The 19587-nt window shown below is 46.7% G+C and overlaps 1 protein-coding gene and 1 non-coding gene across 2 annotated transcripts; both read right to left on the bottom strand.

The window, feature by feature from the left end:
- Positions 1–685: 685 nt before the first annotated feature.
- PPIL3 (peptidylprolyl isomerase like 3) lies at positions 686–19572 on the bottom strand. The gene is made up of 7 exons (XM_060257138.1): positions 19454–19572; positions 17554–17600; positions 16541–16615; positions 12646–12739; positions 10518–10585; positions 4047–4165; positions 686–2080 (listed from the first exon to the last, which is right to left on the bottom strand). The coding sequence occupies exons 2-7, from the start codon at positions 17554–17556 to the stop codon at positions 1954–1956; spliced, it is 486 nt and encodes a 161-aa protein (XP_060113121.1). The 5' UTR covers positions 17557–17600; positions 19454–19572; the 3' UTR covers positions 686–1953.
- On the bottom strand, positions 2286–2357 carry TRNAA-AGC (transfer RNA alanine (anticodon AGC)). The gene has a single exon. It is a non-coding gene; the product is annotated as a tRNA-Ala (tRNA).
- Positions 19573–19587: the final 15 nt, after the last annotated feature.

Genomic DNA, 19587 nt, shown 5'->3' with positions numbered 1-19587 from the left:
AATCACAATAAAATCATAATAAGACCAATTATAACAGGGGTAGCCAACGGTAGCTCTCCAGATGTTTTTTTGCCTACAACTCCCATCAGCCCCAGCCATTGTTCATGCTGGCTGGGGCTGATGGGACTTGTAGGCAAAAAACATCTGGAGAGCTACCGTTGGCCACCCCTGAATTACAACATTCATCAAAGTGCAGCAAAATGATTCAGCAAGATGACATGACAGCAAGGTGGTATAGCACAAAGTAGTACCACAGTACAGTAGAGCAGTAAAGCAGTAGGGGGGAAGACCAATTGATCGATAAATAGATGCCCGCTGCCTCATCCAAAAACCTGGCGGAACAGCTCCATTTTTAGACCCTACGAAAGGCCAATAAGCCAGGTAGGGCCCGGATCTCCATAGGGAGCTGATTCCACCAGGCTCTCCCCACATGACTTCAAATAGAAAAACAATTATTTGCATTAATTTTGCTGGCCTGAATCATTCTCCCTCAGCGGAGCACTGTTTTTTAAGTTGATAGTTTTTTATGGCCCGCAAATGATGTTATAAATATCCATATGGCCCTTGGCAGAAAAAAGGTTCCCCACCCCTGCTTTAAACTCACTGATAAGCTGATGGAGTTGACTAGGGAGGGAGGGTGTCAGGAGTACAGAAGTTAGAAATTAACTTGATCCCAAGAAAATCACACAGGCATACATTTTATTTATTGACACATTTTCCATGTTGTGCGGACGTTAGAGCCTCACACCTTGTAGAATAGCAAGTGAGGTTCGCTTTGCAAGTCATATATTATGCTGCTCGCTACTTGCTGTCTTTTCTGAAGAATTAAATTTCACGAGAGGGGAAAAAATTAGAAGTAGGGCCCAGCTGTAAGTCACCGAAGCAACCAAAAGCTGCTGTTTGAGGACATTATTTAATTATGCCAAATGAGCCCCACTCAGTGCTAGTAGTATGATCACCTCATCCTAATCTGAGTGGACCGGAAGCACAAAATTTAATGCAGTCAGCTGGGATTACTCATAAAACAAACATGTCTGCACAAGGGAAACAGGTGCATCATGCTCTTCATACTACTATTTCTTGTAGGCCAGTCTAGTTGTGAGAGCTGCAGAATCTCCTACTTTTATTTGATGTTGGTAAACTATTATCTGATCCCCATGTAGATGCTCCGGTTAACAGCTGCCTTAAGTGAAAGGAAGAACCACACAAGGTATTTTAAAATAAATCGTGTTTGAACTAGATAACTTCAAACAGGAAAAGGTAGTTTCATATTTTATATATAAAAATCCCCATGTGTATTTTCCCCCCAAGCTTTGTAAAACAAACAAAACTTCACGTATCAAAATGTGTCTTCTCTCCCTCTGCCAAAATACTGAGATTAGTCCCACGAAAATGAACTTGGTGGGAAAAATTCTGGAAACAGCAGAGCTGGACTTTCTATCCCAGCTGTTAGCTGGGAGATCTAAAGAAGAAGCAAGAAAATACTGGATGAAATTTTATGCCTGGTTAGACACTCAAGACTCTTAAGATTCTCTGGTGTGAACTTATTTATCTATTCCCCTCCCCCCCCCCCCCGTATTACAAAATTGCCTTCACTGGAATTGTCAAAACTAATAGATAACTTTAACAAATGATTTATACTATAAAATTTTAAAATGTTGATGGTGTTTAGTATAGACATCATAATATGGGACAATTTATGTAAAGAAAGTATTGTAGATGGAAGCTTGTATCTTTCAAAAGTATTTTTATGCAGAATAAGGCCAAATGTATTGTGCTCTCTATTCCCCCTATCCCCTACCCTTAATCTTTTTGAAACTCTTTAAAATTTGAATACTGAAAAAGGTCAAGAAAAAACTTTGGCAAATCCTCGATTCCAAGAGTGAATGCACAAAAGACTCTTCAGAAGTCACTCGCGGTTAATTCCAAGCAGCTGATCATGATGCTGTCCCATTATGGAGCAAAAGGGTTCGCATGAATTGTAACGTCTTTGATGTGAACATCACTAAGAGGCCGGAAAGTCTTTTCGTTCACAGGCAGTTTTTCCAGCTCATCCAGTGTATCCAGACCATCGATTACTCTGGGGGTGATAAATAACACAGTTGCTGAGGTTTATCTTCTGCTTACAACATTCTCCTAGCAGAACGTCTGTAGAATATATAGATCATTAAATAGAGTTCCAAAGTCCAAGACAAGGTTTCCAGTATCGTCTGCTCAGACTGACGGTAGCTCTCCGGGGTCTCAAGTAGAAGTCTTTTATATCACCTTCTGCCAGATCTTTTAACTGGAGATGCCAGGGATTGAACCTGGGGCCTTCTGCATGCTAAGCAGATGCTTTGCCACTGAGCCATGTCTCCTCCCCAAGGATTCCAGTCAGAATGACCCACACAAAACAAGGCCCCAAAATCAGATTTAGGACCAAACTAGAAAGATCTTTACGCCCAATTACGTGCATTGGCCTGACTCTAGTTAACCAATCAGATATATAACAGATGACGTCACTTGGCCAATCAGGTATGTTGCCAACCAAACAATCTGACCAACTGGATGGGCTTGCCAATTAACCCAAACACCCTGCAGCTGCACCGGGTTCAACTGAACAAACCCATGAGCTCGGGCCTTAATGAGATGGAATGCACCCTCCTAGATTCTTGTTTCCTTCATGCTCCCAGGTCTACTCAACTTCTTTATCTGAGTCTTCAGTTTCTTTATCTGAGTCTTTGAAGTTATAAGTAGCTTGGTCCAGAGAAAGAAACTGCCCTCTTTTCTAGCCTCAGCCTAAACCCTTGATTGAATTGAACAAGAAACCCACTAAAGAAACTGGTTTATTGAAAACAACAACCTTGTAGAGCGGTCACACAAGTGACTACCCTACAATGAGTGGTTTGGTCATTCCACTGGACAAAGGTCTGTACTGAATTATGTGCAACAGTCCCACATCCTCGTGTGCATATGAAGACCCTGCAGGATTTCATCGAATTATGTGATGGAAAAGACCCTGCATCTGTGGTTTCCGGAGCCTTAAGGTAGAATACAGGATCTGTTATTGGTCTATTTGCCAACAGATCGTAGTTTTCCACTTGAATCAAAATGCCTTCTTCACAGACCTCTTTTTTTGGTACCACATACCGAGCCTATCTTTTCTAAGATATTCTGCAATATCTTCAATTGGTCCCAGTCAGAGGTAATACAGAAATTTTGCCTTTAGATCTTCCATGCAGAAAAGCACAGCTACTAGAATATCTAAAAGAGCAATTCACAAAGGATGGATTAGAATCCACAAAGGAAATACAGAGCATGGAAAGATCCAGGGTTTTGTTTTTTTTAAGCAGGAACGCATGGGGATGCAGTTCCAGCTGGTGTGGTGCCAAGGGGTGTGGCCTAATATGCAGATGGCTTCCCACTGGACTTTTTCTACAAAAAAGCCATTTAAAACAATGGTGATGTCAAGGGATGTGGCCTAATATGCAAATGAGTTCCTGCTGGGCTTTTTCTATTAAAAAAAAGCCCTGGACAGATCCAATACTGACATACTACTTGAAACCAAGATGATTATCTCTTTAGGATCAAAAACTGGAACGGAGAGTGGAGCCCAACTTAAAGAGTCAAAATTCCATTTATGGGTCCAAGGCTGTGGTTAGCCAGTTCAATAGACAAAAAACTATCTGCTACACGCATTTGATTGAGAATAAAGCTCTAAACAAATCCAGCAAACAAATCTTTCTATAGCATTGCAAGATCTTTAAAAAAAAATTCAATCTGCCTTCCAGTTTTTCTTTCTTCTGCTTTTTTTATATGCATTTTTGCAGCATTGGAGTTCAGCAAAAATTAAAAGTGAAACGTATCTGACTATTTCCTAATACATTGCTTGTTTTTATGTTACAATACCATCACTTCAGAGTTTGTCGAATCACAGTTCGAATCCTTAAAGTGCCCCCGAAACCTCCACCATGCTTCGTTTCCCCCCCCTTAAAATGACCCCCATTTAGATAGGCCAGCTGTCTCTCTGCCCTTCACACCACCGGGGTTGATGAAGCCTTACTTACTTCCCAAACACCGTGTATTTCATGTCCAGATGAGGCTGCTTGCCGTAAGTGATGAAGAACTGAGATCCATTTGTGTTTGGGCCGTTATTTGCCATAGAAACCACTCCACGGACACTGTGCTGAGAGAGGAGTATAACAATTGAGGGGGGGATGATAATACCTGGCAAAAACGGTTTATGTGGCCCAGCTGGGTCCCCAAGTTTTTGAGATTCTTTCCCCACTGTTTGAAAAAGGCAGCCTATTCTTCTACATTCAGTAATCCAGGAGTCCCCAGCATAGTACCCGTGGTCCCCATGGTTCCTCGGTGACCGGAAAAAAGCCCACAGGAAAAAAGCTCACAGAAAACCCCCACAGTCATAAATGCTCACAGGAAAAAAGCCACATGAAAAAAAGCCCATGGTCATAAATGCCCACAGGAAAAATCCACGGTCATAAATGCTCACATGAAAAAAAGCCCATGGTCATAAATGCCCACAGGAAAAACCCACGGTCATAAATGCTCACAGGAAAAAAGCCCACAGGAAAAAAGCCCATGGTCATAAATGCCCACAGGAAAAAAGCCCACATGGAAAAAAACCCACAGTCATAAAAGCCCACAGGAAAAATCCACGGTCATAAATGCTCACATGAAAAAAAGCCCACAGGAAAAAAGCCCATGGTCATAAATGCCCACAGGAAAAAAAAGCCCACATGGAAAAAAACCCACAGTCATAAAAGCCCACAGGAAAAACCCACGGTCATAAACACAGGAAAAAAGCCCAGAGGAAAAAAGCTCACAGGAAAAAAACCCATGATCGTAAATGCTCACAGGTAAAAAGCCCACATGGAAAAATGCCCGCACAGAAAAATGCCCACGTGGAAAAATAACATTTAAAGCACCACAGATTTTTATAATTGTGGATAACCATTCATCTCCATTTATGAGAATGAACAGGTATTACCTATATTTTATGTTGTTATTTTAGGATTAAAATATGTCATATTCACATACAACAATTTGTGTTGTGATTTTATCAAGTATAATTAAATAATAATTATATGTACCTCCCACTACCCTTCCTGATGCCCATCAAGTGCTACTAGAAAGTGAAGAAGATGATGTTGGATTTATATCCCGCCCTTCACTCTGAATCTCAGAGTAGCTCACAATCTCCTTTATCTTCCTCTCCCCACAACAGACACCCTGAGGTAGGTGGGGCTGAGAGAGCTCTTACAGCAGCTGCCCTTTCAAGGACAACCTCTGTGAGAGCTGTGGCTGATCCAAGGCCATTCCAGCAGCTGCAAGTGGAGGAGTGGGGAATCAGACCCAGTTCTCCCAGATAAGAGTCCGCACACTTAACCACTACACCAAACTGGCTCTCAAAGTGGGCAGGGCTTGTTGGAGCAAGAATCTACATAAACCCAGTCTGACAGCCACAGTATGACAGCTGGTGATCTAGCTGCCAGGCTAGGTCACAGTGACCTGATCAGCAGACCGGCTTGAGCCGGCAGAAGCCAAGTGATGCAATCTGCTGAGTCAGCACGGCCAGGATTGGCTGCTTGGACTATATATGATCTGTGTGTGCATCACACAGGTCTCTCCCTGTGAGATGGTGGTTAGGCGAAGCACTTTGTCCGTGGAGGTGATATTGTATAGACTGCACAAGAGAGCACTTGTTGTGTATATATGTTAATACACCTTTTGGCACTAGTTGCACGTGTCTGCCTGATTTTCTTTCCTGAAGCCCTGTGTCGGGCAAGTCATCTCCCTCACTCTGCTACTCCCGCTCCGACAGGGTTATGGGCCCAGGGCGGTTCCGCTGCGCGGAGGAGAGAGTTGAGAGTTGAGCTGACTGTGAGTTTGGAAAGAGCCGGAGGCGAGGAACGCCGGTGAAGGACACAGAAGCACCACCGTTCTCTGTTTGAGAGCCAGAGGGACGTCGGCAGCCAGCCGTGAGGAGGAGTCGGCACGATGGCTCAGCAACAGCTTGGAGTAGCCGTTGAGAAGCTCACCTCAGCCAACTACGCGGTGTGGAGCCTGAGAATGCAACACTACCTCAAGCGTGAAGGGCAATGGCTGTTCGTGAGTAACCCCCCTGCTGACTTATCTCCTGCCGAGACTGTGTTATCGGATAAGGCACTGGCCAACATAGTGCTGTCTATAGGAGATGACCAGCTGGTTTATGTGCGAGGGAAGGACACTCCCAAGGCTGCCTGGGACGCGTTGAGTGCGGTGCATGTTAGCACCACTGCTGGTTCCCTCATGGCCTTGACAAGGAGGATGTTCCGCACCGTTATGCCGGCTGGAGGGTGTGTGAAAGATCACATCAAACGGCTAACGGACTGTTTCGTTGAGCTGGAGGCAAGAGGCAAGACTGTAGCTCCAGACGACAGAGTGTACATTTTGCTGTCGTCGTTGCCACCTGAGTACACTCCCCTGATAACTTCTCTGGAGACGGTGGACGTAGCGACCCTGACCATGGAATACGTCTGTGCCCACCTGCTTGACTTCCAAGAGAGAATTGCGGCCGTGAGCTGTCCGGGGGTGTCGGCCGGGCAGCGTGCTGTTATCGGTGTGTCCGGGAAGACAGCCAAGAATGAGCCAGCTTTTGCTGCTGGCAGGCGTCCGAAGGTGGAGGAAGTGGAGCCGACTGCGTTTGCAGTCCGTCGCTGCTATGGATGCGGGTCGTCGCAGCACCTGCTCCGAGCTTGCCCTGAGAGGGAGAAGAGGCGGGGGCGTGTGCGGCGAGAGCGGAGGACCGCCAGCCCGTGTGAGGAAGCGACCCGGCTGGTCACGTCTGCAGTAGAGAGCACAGGGTCTGCTTGGATTTTAGACTCCGGGGCAACGAGCCATCTCTGCTGCGAGAAGGAGTTGTTGAAAAACATTGACAGTCCTGAGCATAAGTATGTGAGATTGGCTGATGGGACCACTGCCAATTCTGTTTGCTCAGGCAATGTGGAATTTCCTGCACTGAAATGTATGTTGCAAAATGTGTTGTATGTACCCTCACTGCAGTCTAACCTGTTGAGTGTTAGCACACTGTTTGACCAGGGATACCAGGTGAGATTTGAGAAAACCTGCTGCAAAATCCTGGGAGGTGGGGGAAAGTTGCTTGTGACAGGAAAGAGGGAAGGTAAACTGTATGTGGTCCAGAGTGATTGTGCCCAGGTGGCTCAGGTGTCGAATGAGCCTGTGCACAATAATTGTATACCTTTGCTCCATAGGAGACTTGGGCACTGCGGATTTAGGGCGTTAAAGAAAACCCTGGAGCTTGTGCCTAGTTTGAAAGTAAATCCTTGCAAATGTTACTTGGATTGCCAGGTCTGCAAGAAGACCAAAAGCAAGGCGTGTGCTGTTGCTAAAGAAAGCTCAAGGGAAAGCACACGAGCCCTGGAACTAGTCCATTTAGACGTTATTGGCCCATTGCCAAAGAGTCTGTCGGGGAGGAGATACTGCTTGGTGGCCACCGACGACCACACGAGGTACGCGTGGGTTTTCACCATGGTGCATAAGTCTGAGGTGTATAAGACATTCACCAAGTGGGTCAAAGCAGTGGAGAGACAATTAGGGGTTAATCTCCTGGCTGTACAAACCGACAGAGGGGGGGAATTCTTATCTAACCAGATGAAACGTTGGCTGGAGAACAAGGGCATCGCCCACCGTCTGACGAACCCGGCAACGCCCCGAGAAAATGGGCATGGGGCTGTATTGCAGAATGTGATGTATTGCATGTTAGAGGATGCACAACTGCCAATGACCTATTGGGCAGAAACCATACATGCAGCTGTTTTTTTGCAAAATAGGGTTTGGTGTAATACTGTGAAAAATGTGCCTTACAGGTTACTGTTGAACAAGACCCCAGATTTGAGTTCTTTAAAAGTCTTTGGGTCACGGGCTCGGGTTGGCATCCACTCCACGAGTAGCGGGGAGGGGGATGTCCGGGCAGAGAGCCTAATTTTTCTGGGCTACAAGCCAAGGGCCAGGTGTTATCGTTTCTGCAATAGCAAAAGCAAGATAACACTTAGTAAGAGTGCCCAGTTCAATGAAGAAAGCAGCTGGCCAAGGTTGCACTCCTTGCAGAAACAATTTGTCCTGCTGCCAAGTAGCGATAACGATGTTGGAGCGCAGCCCAGAACTCCAGCCCAGGAGGTGGCACCCAGTGGGGCTGGAGAAGGTGAGCCGAATGCTGGCACAGAGCCTGACGAGCAGAGTCAGGAGGCAGAGCCTCAAATGCAGGAACTGGAGGTAAAGTGTGAGAGTCAGGAGGTTCAACACCCAATTACAGGGGCAGAGCAACCAGCCCAGGAGGTGGGAACAGAGCAACCCGAAGAAGACAAAGCTGGTCCAAGCACAGGGCCACGGGTGTCTGCCAGGTCCACCAAAGGCCAACGTCCCGCTAGGTACAAGTGTCCCTATGTCACTCTGACTGTCAATCCAGACCCACCCGGATTTGAGGAAATGTTAAAAGAAAAGGCTAAGAAATGGAAAGCCTGGGTGGCAGAGTGCGAGGCAAGGGAGAAGGAGGCTGAAGCCAAGCGTCTGAAAGAGCTGGCTGAACAGGAACACGATGATGTGTTTTACAATCATGATGAGTTCCTGAACGAATTCCGGAAAGGGTTCCGAGCTACGTAAATATGAACTGTAATGTTGCTGGTGGACATGTATGTAAACTGTGTAAAGTGTTTTGGTGCACTGGGTTTAAATAGATTAGGAGGTGTGTTGGAGCAAGAATCTACATAAACCCAGTCTGACAGCCACAGTATGACAGCTGGTGATCTAGCTGCCAGGCTAGGTCACAGTGACCTGATCAGCAGACCGGCTTGAGCCGGCAGAAGCCAAGTGATGCAATCTGCTGAGTCAGCACGGCCAGGATTGGCTGCTTGGACTATATATGATCTGTGTGTGCATCACACAGGTCTCTCCCTGTGAGATGGTGGTTAGGCGAAGCACTTTGTCCGTGGAGGTGATATTGTATAGACTGCACAAGAGAGCACTTGTTGTGTATATATGTTAATACACCTTTTGGCACTAGTTGCACGTGTCTGCCTGATTTTCTTTCCTGAAGCCCTGTGTCGGGCAAGTCATCTCCCTCACTCTGCTACTCCCGCTCCGACAGGGCTAGGGAGGGCTTTTCCCCACGGTGGGCAGGGCTAGGGAGGGCTTTTCCCCACGGGGCTTCTGATTGGCTGTGCAAATTAACATGCATCCTTTAAATATAGAGTTTCTGCTTGAAATGTTGGAGAATGTTGAAATGTTACTATTAGACTTGTATGCACCCATTTTTCCTGGTTAAGGAAAGGGAAGGGGTATGCTGGGGGGGGGGGACACTACAGCTGGGCAGGCCGCTGTCAATGTTGACCCCGCTTTAGTACAGTAATATGGTCAAACTGAGTTCTGGGTTGGTTACTCCCCAGTAAGTCACACAAAACGAATGCAAAAAAAGCATTATTGAAGAAATTCAAGAAAAGTTCTTAAAAACAAAGCAGTGGTCTTAATGATCATAAAATAACAAAGCTAGCTAGGTGTCTACTTGCTAATTCTTAATAGCAGCAACACTGCTGGTTCTTGAAGCTAAAGCATGGTGCTCCAGAGCATGCAAAGAGTGCCTTCAGGCAGCCAGGGTAGACAGGTAGAGGAAAAGGAACAAAAAGAGGATGCTCTCTCTCTCTCTCTCTCCCCGAGTCTATATGATACAGAAACTACCAGTCATAACCTCTTGACCTTCCCAGCCAATCATTGGGCTGGCTCCATGCAACTTTCTGGGCACGACAGCGCTTCCCCCCCTCCCCCCTTTATCAGATTCACAGCCAAATGTGAACTAATTAACAGGCTTTTGAGATGACCTTGATAAGCGACTGTCAGTTGAGGGAGGTCGGCTGACACCCACTGACCAATCTGAGCAAAGAAGAAGTAGCAGATAGTGAATTTATATCCCGCCCTCCACTCCAAATCTCAGAATCTCAGAGTGGTTTACAATCTTCTTCTACCTTCCTCCCCCACAACAGACACCCTGTGGGGTGGGTGGGGCTGAAAGGGCTCTCACAGCAGCTGCCCTTTCAAGGACAACTCCTGCAAGAGCTATGGCTTGGCCCAAGGCCATTCCAGCAGCTGCAAGTGGAGGAGTGGGAAATCAAACCCCGTTCTCCCAGATAATTTTATTTTTTTTTAATTTGATTTATAAAAAATTGATTTATAAGAGCCTGCACACTTAACTACTACACCAAACTGGCCAGAAGATGATTGCTTTAGCGGGATTCGCCCTCTAAGATGGCTTCCCTCTTGACAACCTCCAACAGGCAGACCCAGCCAGACACTACTCAGCCCACCTACTTAAAAGCATAGCCCATCTTTGCCCCTTTTCTCAGAGAAGGGGGAGAGGAGAGCGACCACGCCCCCCAAGAATTAGCTACACCTCCTCACTTTACTGTCAACGTCATTTCTTCTGCAAGAAACCAACGAGGAGGAACTGCCTGGGAAGAGGCAAAACATACCTTTAAATATTCACTGAATTCGTCTTCAAATTTCCTGCCCCAAATGCTGGTTCCTGATTTCCCAGAGCCTGCAGGCAAACAGTAGACAAATCAGTAGAATTCCACCAACTTGGTGACCAGTCCTGCCCATCCGTTCCCAGCACAGAAATGCCTTCAAGTCTTCAGCCAATTGAGGACGACTCAAGAGGAGGGGGTGGCGGTTGCTGCAAGCCGCCAGCTTCAAGAAGGGATTGAATAAACAACTCCCTGCAAGTCACTGTGTTAAAATGGGACAGCCTTGTCATCCTTTCATTTATTTATTTTAGTATATTTCTATTCCACCTATTCCCCGTAGGGCTCAGGGCGGAGTACAACATAGGATAAAACAATAAAATACAATAAAAACATTTTAAAAACAGACACCTCAACAGCACTCAGAGAAATTTTGGGATTAGCCCGTGGGTTTCCAGCCAGCTGGGGCAGATATTCAGAAGAGTTGGATAGAGAAGGTAAAGAAAGAAGTACTTTTCTCCCTTTCTCACAATACAAGAACCTGTGAGCGCTCAATGAAATTGCTGAGCAGTCGGGTTAGAATGGATAAAAGGAAGTACTTCTTCACACAAAGGGTGATTCACACATGGAATTCACTGCTACAGGAGGTGGTGGCGGCTAAAAGGATAGCCAGCTTCCAGAGGGGGTTGGATAAACACATGAAGCAGAGGTCCATCAGTGGCTGTTAGCCACTGCATATTGTTGGAACTTTCTGTCTGGGGCAGTGATGCTCTGTATTCTTGGCGCTTGGGAGGGGCAACAGTGGGAGGGCTTCTAGTGTCCTGGCAGGTGGACCTCCTGATGGCACCTGGGGTTGTTTTGCCCCTATGTGACCCAGAATGTTAGACTGGATGGGCCACTGGCCTGATCCAACATGGCTTCTCTTATGTTCTTAAACAGAGCTGTCTTCTCCCACCATCTTCCCCCATCTTTTGCTGATTTGCAAAATTTCATAAAATGGCCTGAGTCCCTTGTGCTGTTCAGAAAAGACTGCATCTTAGTGATTTATTTAAAACATTTATCAGCCGCCTTTCTCCACCCATGAGGAAGGTGTTTTCATCAGCATCGGAACGAGCCAGGTTAACACGCTCTGCGGCCTTAATGGGATGCCAGGATGTGGCCATGGAGCCCTGATGGAAACTCATCTCTCAGGCTGTGATTTGACCTGGACGGCCCAGGCTAGCTCGATCTCGTTGGAATCTCAGAAGCTAAGCAGAATCAACCCTGGTCCATACTTGGATGGGAGACCACCCAGGAAGTCCAGGGTTGCTACACAGAGGCAGGCAGTGGCAAACCGTCTCTGGACGCCTCTTGCCTTGAAAACCCCATGAGAGAACCCCATAAGCTGGTTGTGACTTGCCAGTGCTTTCCATCCACCATCTCTGTTCTCAATAGGGAGATAATCAGGGCTTTTTAAAAAGCAGGAACGCATGGGAACGTAGTTCCGGCCGGCTTGGTTTTGTGGGTGTGGCTTAATAAGCAAATGAGCTCCTGCTGGGCTATTTCTACAACAAATCCTTGTGTGGAACAATGATAACACCAGAGGGTGTGGCCTGGTGTGCAAATGAACCCCTGCTGGGCGTTTTCTACAAAAAAGCCCTGCGCAAAACAATGGTGCCATCAGAGGGTGTGGCCTAATATGTAAATGAGTGCCTGCTGGGCTTTTTCTACAAAAAAGCCTTGTGTGAAACAATGGTGGCATCAGAGGGTGTGGCCTAATATGCAGATTATTTCCCACTGGGCTTTTTCTATTAAAAAAAACTCTGGAGATCATGAAGCTCGAAGGGTTACCAAGAAAACGGATGGAAAGCAGTTTGAAGGCTCTTGAGCTCTACGTCAGTGCCAAGCATCACAGTTAAGATTGTCAAGTATCCAAGACGTATTGTAAAGCTAAGCAATACCAAAGCCCACACTGATGTGCCTGACTGGCATTCCCCATTTTTAAAGTCATCGTTCACAACTCCCCTTGTAGAACCTGCAAAGCAAGTCAACAGAATCACAATGCCGCTTCCAATAATCACAGTCTGCCGCTGGACTCATTTGGAGCCACTATTCCAGAGGAATGGTTTAATAATTATTTAACCAAACACTTTTTTACCTGTGGGATCTCCTGCCTGTACCATAAAGCCTTTGATATTTCGGTGGAATATACAGCCGTTGTAGTAATTACTAGCACAGAGAGCCAGGAAATTCTAAAGAAAAAAGAGATTGCTGGTTAAGATCTAAATACCACAGGAGAAGGGGTTTCAGTGAAAAGTCAAAGCAGATAGAATACCACTGAAAAACAATTATACTTCAATGCATAAGGATTGAGTACACTTCAATCCTTATATATGATTTATCCTATGTACAGCTTTCAACCAGTGTATACAAGTATCATCATCATCATAGTTTATTACAGTCTCACAACCAGAATACAGCATAAACACAGTATTTAAGTATCAACATCAATTTCCAGTTTCTTCCCTCCAGAAAAATTTACAAATGATTAACAAACAACAATTAGTTCCAGTACTTTCCAATGGAGGGATTTTCAGAAATCCTTCCTCCAATAAACGAAGTTCATCATGCGCTCCATCACTTCTGGCGAAATTCTTTCAAATGGAGGGGTCAGGAAATCCTTGCAGCCTTCATCAGACGTTAAAATGGAACCCAATTTCAATAATTTCTTACACAGACAGAATTCAAAGCTATATTCCATGGTACAGCACCGTGGAATAGTTTTTAAATTTTAATTGTATTAATGTTTTATAGGTTTTATTGACTTAATGTTTTAATCGTGTAAACGACTGTTGTAAGCCGCCCTGAGTCCGCTTGCGGAGAGGGCGGGATAAAAATCTAATGTACGGTAAATAAAAATAAAAATAAAAAAAAATAACAGAATCACTGGGTTCTCCATTGGGTTAAGATCTAAAGCAGCAGGCCTATGTGACATGAAGAAGAAGATATTGGATTTATATCCCGCCCTTCACTCCGAAGAGTCTCAGAGCGGCTCACAATCTCCTTTACCTTCCTCCCCCACAACAGACACCCTGTGAGGTGGGTGGGGCTAAGAGAGCTCTTACAGCAGCTGCCCTTTCAAGGACAACCTCTGCAAGGGCTATGGCTGACCCAAGGCCATTCCAGCAGGTGCAAGTGGAGGAGTGGGGAATCAAACCCGGTTCTCCCAGATAAGAGTCCACACACTTAACCACTACACCAAACATGGCCATGGATAGAAAAGTACTGTGGAATTCTGGGTGAACAGAATTGTGCGCTTTTTTCCCCTCCTTTTATTTAAATCCCCCCTCCCTTTCCCTTCCAGTATTAACCGTTAGCTTGAAACTAGACTCAAAGGAAAGAGAAGGAATCAAATGGGAGGGAGAAGGAAGAAACTCTTGAATTATGGCTAAGAGACTGAGACATGTCGCAGCTAACCCAGGCAGGGCCAAACATCTAGAAGTAAATAAAATCAAAATGAACTATTGTGAAGGGTCTTTCTCCTGCCAAGATGTCCTCCACCTCAGAAGAAGAAGACCACAAATTTATACCCTGCCCTTTTCTCTGAATCAGAGTCTCAGAGCGGTTTACAATCTCCTTTATCTCCTTCCCCCGCAACAGACACCCTGTGAGGTGGGTGGGGCTGAGAGGGCTCTCACAGCAGATGCCCTTTCAAGCACAACCTCTGCCAGAGCTATGGCTGACCCAAGGCCATTCCAGCAGCTGTAAGTGGAGGAGTGGGGAATCAAACCCAGTTCTCCCAGTTATGAGTCCGCACACTTAACCACTACACCCAACTGGCTCTCCTGACAAGGACGATGAGGTTTGGATTACACCCCATCCTTCACTTCTCAGAGCAGCTTACAATCTCCTTCCTTTCTCCTCCTTCCATAACAGAGAGCTTTGAGGCAGGCGGGGCTGAGAGAGCTCTTTTGAGAACTGCTCTTGAGAGAACAGCTTTGAGAGGACTGCAACTGACCCAAGGTCAACCAGCTGGCTGCAAGCGGAGGAGTGGGGAATCAAACCCAGTTCTCCAGGTTAGAGCCTGCCGCTCTTAACCACTACACCAAATCAATAAATCAGTCATGCTACCCAACAGTGCTAAGGACTAGATGTGTACACAATGATGTGTAATCAGAACATGCCTTTTTAAATGGTCTTAGGAAACTGAATTTGCAGAGGACGTTCACTGCCTACTGAGGCAAGGAAACATCTAGTTCAGGGGTGTCGAACAAGCAGTTTGGGGGCCAAATCAGGCTCCTGGAAAGCTCCTATCAGGTCCCCGAGCAATTGGCTGTCGTCTGCTTCCTTCTCCCTATATCTTGCTTCCTTCTGCATCACAGCTTGCTTTGCAAGGCTTGCTCAATCGCACAGGAGCTACAGAGCAAAATTTCTATTTTCTCCATTGACTGAGGCTCCTTCCTTGGGGAGGAAGGGCGGGGAGGCAGAGCTTGCTTTGCCGGGGTCTCTCAATTGCACAGCAGAGCTACTGAGCCAAGCCTCTCTTCCTGTCATTGGCTGAGGCTCCTCCCCCCCTCCTTCAGTCCCCTGGGGAAGTAAGGAAAGAGCCAGAGTTTCCTTTGCCTAGTTCATTGGATCCCATGGGAGAAATACAAAGAAAACATCTTTAAAACCAGTCAGTGCTAACATTTTAAGCATGTTTTAAGTTTTTAAAACTATATTTGGGTTTGTCTGTGTTCTTTATAAAATTTATTTCTCTGCTACCTAATCTTAAATGGGTACACACATGGCCTGGCCCAGCATAGCTTGGCCCAACAAGGTCTCATTTATGTCAAATCCAGCCTTCATAACATATATGAACATATATGAAGCTGCCTTATACTGAATCAGACCTTGGTCCATCTAAGTCAGTCTTGTCTACTCAGACTGGCAGCGGCTCTCCAGGGTCTCAAGCTGAGGTTTTTCACACCTACTTGCCTGGACCCTTTTTAGGAGATGCCGGGGACTGAACGCGGGACCTTCTGCTTACCAAGCAGATGCTTTACCACTGAGCCACCGTCCCTCCCCTTAACAAATGAGTTCGACACCCCGATCTAGTTCAAAGGGCCCTGGCTCATTTAAGCATCTGGAAAAAAACAAAGGAAACCATACTATCCTCATCTACTTTCCTACTGTGTCCTTTTTTATTTCTTTACATCAGGGGTGTTGAACTCATTTGTCGTGATGGCAGGATCTGACATAAATGGGATCTTGTCCGGCCAGGCCGTGTGTGTCATAAAATAATGGACACAAATTTATTTTTATTTATTTATATTTGTTAACTTGTATTCCGCCCTTTCCCATGAGCAGGCTCAGGGCGGATAACAACAAAAGTTAAAACGATGAAAAAGTACAAACTAAAACCATAAAACACAATAAAACAAACACCATACATGTCAAGGTGGCGCATTCTATATATCAGGACAGCAGCAGGCCCAGTGATGGCATAATACATTAAGATTAAAATAAGATAGCATCATGACGGGCAATTAAACACAATTAAAGACTTTTTTAAAAACTTAAAAATAAAACATGCTTAAAACATTAGCACTTATTGGCCTTAATGGTGTTTTCTTTGTATCTCTCCCATGGGATCCAGGGAACTGGGCAAAGGAAGCCCTGGCTCTTTCCTTCCTTCCCCAGGGGCCCAGGAGGGGGAGGAGCCTCAGCCAATAGAACGGAAAGAGGCTTGGTTCAGTAGCTCTGCTGTGCGATTGAGCAAGCCTGGCAAAGCAAGCTGTGATGCAGAAGGAAGCCAGAGAGAGGGAGAAGAGAGCAGATGACAGCCAGTCGCCAGGGGCCTGATAGGAGTCCACCGGGCACCTGATTTGGCCCCAGGGCTGCATGTTTGACACCTCTGATTTACCTCATGGCTAGTCCTCCTCTCTCCCTGAGACTCAAGGCAGCTACACCTTTGGTTTCCAGATCTGAATATTGGTGGCGGGCGGGGAGGGGCAGCTTCTCACATTATGCACAGACAGTTCAGGGAGATCTCTTGGAGCTGAACAACTTACTTCACATGCCTTGGGGGTGCGCTCACAGAACAGCTCTATTTTCACGTCTCCCACGTCCGTGTGCAACGTCACTGCCTGAGAGACGGTGAAAGGATTAACCCTTAATATTCATTTACAGAATCCAAAATGAAACAAAAGCAGCCCAATTAAAAAAAAAACCCAGCCAAGCCCCTCCCTACCCCAGATGGAAATAAACAGAACTAGGTCTGCACACATAAAAGGCTATGCTTGGCCTGCAGAAGGTCCCAGGTTCAATCCCCGGAATCTCCAATTAAAAGAGCAGGCAGTGGGTGATTTGAAAGACCTCAGCCTGAGACCCTGGAGAGCTGCTGCCAGTCTGAGCAGGCAATACTGACTTTGATGGACCAAAGGGTCTGATGCAGTTTAAGTGAAGAAAGCTCAGAGAATACTTCCCTTAAAAGGTGCAAATCAAAGCTGAAGCCCACAGAGAAAAGTTACACACAAAGCACTGCACCTAGGTTTTCTGCAACCTGATCCTGCCTGTAAACATTTAACTCGACACAAGTTCCAAGAATAAGGGTTTTTTTGGTAGCAGAAACACCCAGGAACACAGTTGCGGCTGGCTAGGCATCCAGGGTGTATGGCCTAATATGCAAATGAGTCCCTGCTGGGCTTTTTCTACAAGAAAAGCCCTGATTCTAGGCCACACCTACCTGATGTAGCCAATCCTCCAAGAGCTTAGAGGGCTCTTCATACAAGGCCTACTGTAAGCTCCAGGAAGATTGGCTAAATCAGGGGTGTGTGGCCTAGAATGCAAAGGAGTTCCTGCTACAAAAAAAGCTCTGTAATTCAGCTTAATTCGAAAAGGCATCCTCTGCCATGGAAGCTGCTAGTCACTTTCTCTCACTCCAATCTAGCTCACAGGTTGTTCAGGTGAGGACAAAACGGAGGCAGGCAGAACAACATTGCAAGCCACTCTGGATCCTCAATGGGGGAAGAAAAGCAGGGTAGAACTATTTCAATGAATAAATTTGATAAAGAAACAGCCTCACCATCTGTGCTGGCCACGAACTCAAAGCACTTGATGTCTGGAAGCCTCCTGCAAAAAACAAAAGTGTTTAATTTCCTCCCCAGCAACGTCAATGCTTGAAGAAATCCTGGAGGCATTTATCTCAGGGATGCTATGAATTGAGCAGGGGGTTGGTCTAGATCAGGGGTCCCCAACCCCAAGTCCGTGGCCTGTTAGGAACTGGGCTGTGAGTTGCATAATTATTTCATTATATACTACTGCAATGTAATAATAATAATAAGACATTAGATTTATGTCCTACCCTCCACTCCAAATTTCAGAGTCCCAGAGCGGCTCACAATCTCCTTTGCCTTCCTCCTCCACAACAGACACCTGTGAGGTGGGTGGGGCTGGGAGAGCGCTCCCATAAAGCTGCCCTTTCAAGGACAGCTCTGTGAGAGCTATGGCTGACCCAAAGCCATTCCAGCAGCTGCAAGTGGAGGAGTGGGGAATCAAACCCCGTTCTCCCAGATAAGAGTCTGCACGCTTCACCACCACACCAAACACTTTAGAAATAAAGTGCGCAATTGTATCATCCTGAAACCATTCCCCCCCACCCTGCTCCCCGTGGTCCATTGAAAATTCGTCTTCCACAAAACCTGTCCCTGTGGAGGAATCCCCAGGTGGAGCTGGTAACTAATGTTCCCTCTAAGCTGTGGAGTCTTGTGCGCAAAGATTCTGCTTTGTGAGCTACATGAAAGCTTGCATTCTGAATAAAACTTGGTTGGTCTTAAAGGTGCAACTTGACTCCTACATTGTTCTTCTGGCATTAAAGTTGTGAGCTACTGCATCAATTACTGTGCTCTTGAAGTGTGCCTAGAGCAGGGGTGACCAATGGTAGCTCTCCAGATGTTTTTTTGCCTACAACTCCTATCAGCCCCAGCCATTGGCCATGCTGATAGGAGTTGACACTTTGACACTTGACTCCTACTTTGTTCTACTGTTTCAGACCAACACGGATTGTGCTCTGGGACCATTTTTCCTGAGCTGACAAAAAAAGTGTGTGAACTTGAGGTTAAAAAATTGTGAGCTAGCTCACACTAACTCAGTTTAGAGGGAACACTGCTGGTAACCCCATCCCTTGCCAGACCCAGCTGGAGAAACTCCTGGGGATTTGGGGGTGGAGCCTGGGGAGAGACAGGGACCTCAGTGGGGCACAATGTCGCACCCTCCAAAGCATCCATGTTCTCCAGGGGGACGGATCTCTCTGGTCTGGAGATGAGCTGTAATTCTGGGGGATCCCCAGGTCCCATCTGGAGGCTGGCATACCTAGGTGGCCAGTGGGGTTGTCAAGTCCAATTCAAGAAATATCTGGGGACTTTGGGGGTGGAGCCAGGAGACTTTGGGGGGTGGAGCCAGGAGCAAGGTTGTGACAAGCATGATTGGACTCCGAAGGGAGATCTGGACATCACATTTAAAGGGACCGCACACCTTTGAAATGCCTTCCCTCCCTTGGAAATAACAAAGGATAGGGGCACCATCCTTTGGGGCTCATCGAATTGGACCCCCTGGTCCAATCCTCTTGGAGGGTGTTTTGGGGAGAGGCACTGGATGCTTTGCTGAAAAATTAGTGCCTCTACCTCAAAAAAGAGCCCCTTCAGAGCCCTGCTGACCAATTCTCCATTATACTCGGTCTGCATAGGGAACAACGGAGTGCCCAGCAGACATTTCCCTCCCCCCACCTTTCTGATGACTCTGAAACGGGGGGAGGGCCTCCAAACCGGGGGATCCCCTGCCCCCACCTGGGGATTGGCAACCCTAGTGTCCAGGGGGGGACTTGGCTACTCCAGTCCACACCCGGCAACTTCCCACCGGCTTTTCAGGAGGCGTTTTTTGCATTGGCCCCCAAACCAGCCAGGAGCTGCGCCCGGCTTCCAACTCACTCGGCAGCTACAGCAGCTCCTCCTTCCTTCTCCGGCTGGCCCAGGTCGGAAGCGGCGGCATCTTTCAGGCCAGGAGAGCACGCCGGGAGGAGCGGAGGAGGAGGAGCCGGAAAGGAGGCGAGGCCGAGGCTCCC

The sequence above is a fragment of the Heteronotia binoei genome, chromosome 16, assembly GCF_032191835.1.
Source record: "Heteronotia binoei isolate CCM8104 ecotype False Entrance Well chromosome 16, APGP_CSIRO_Hbin_v1, whole genome shotgun sequence".
Lineage (NCBI taxonomy): Eukaryota > Metazoa > Chordata > Lepidosauria > Squamata > Gekkonidae > Heteronotia > Heteronotia binoei.
This window is presented reverse-complemented; position numbering and strand designations above follow the sequence as displayed.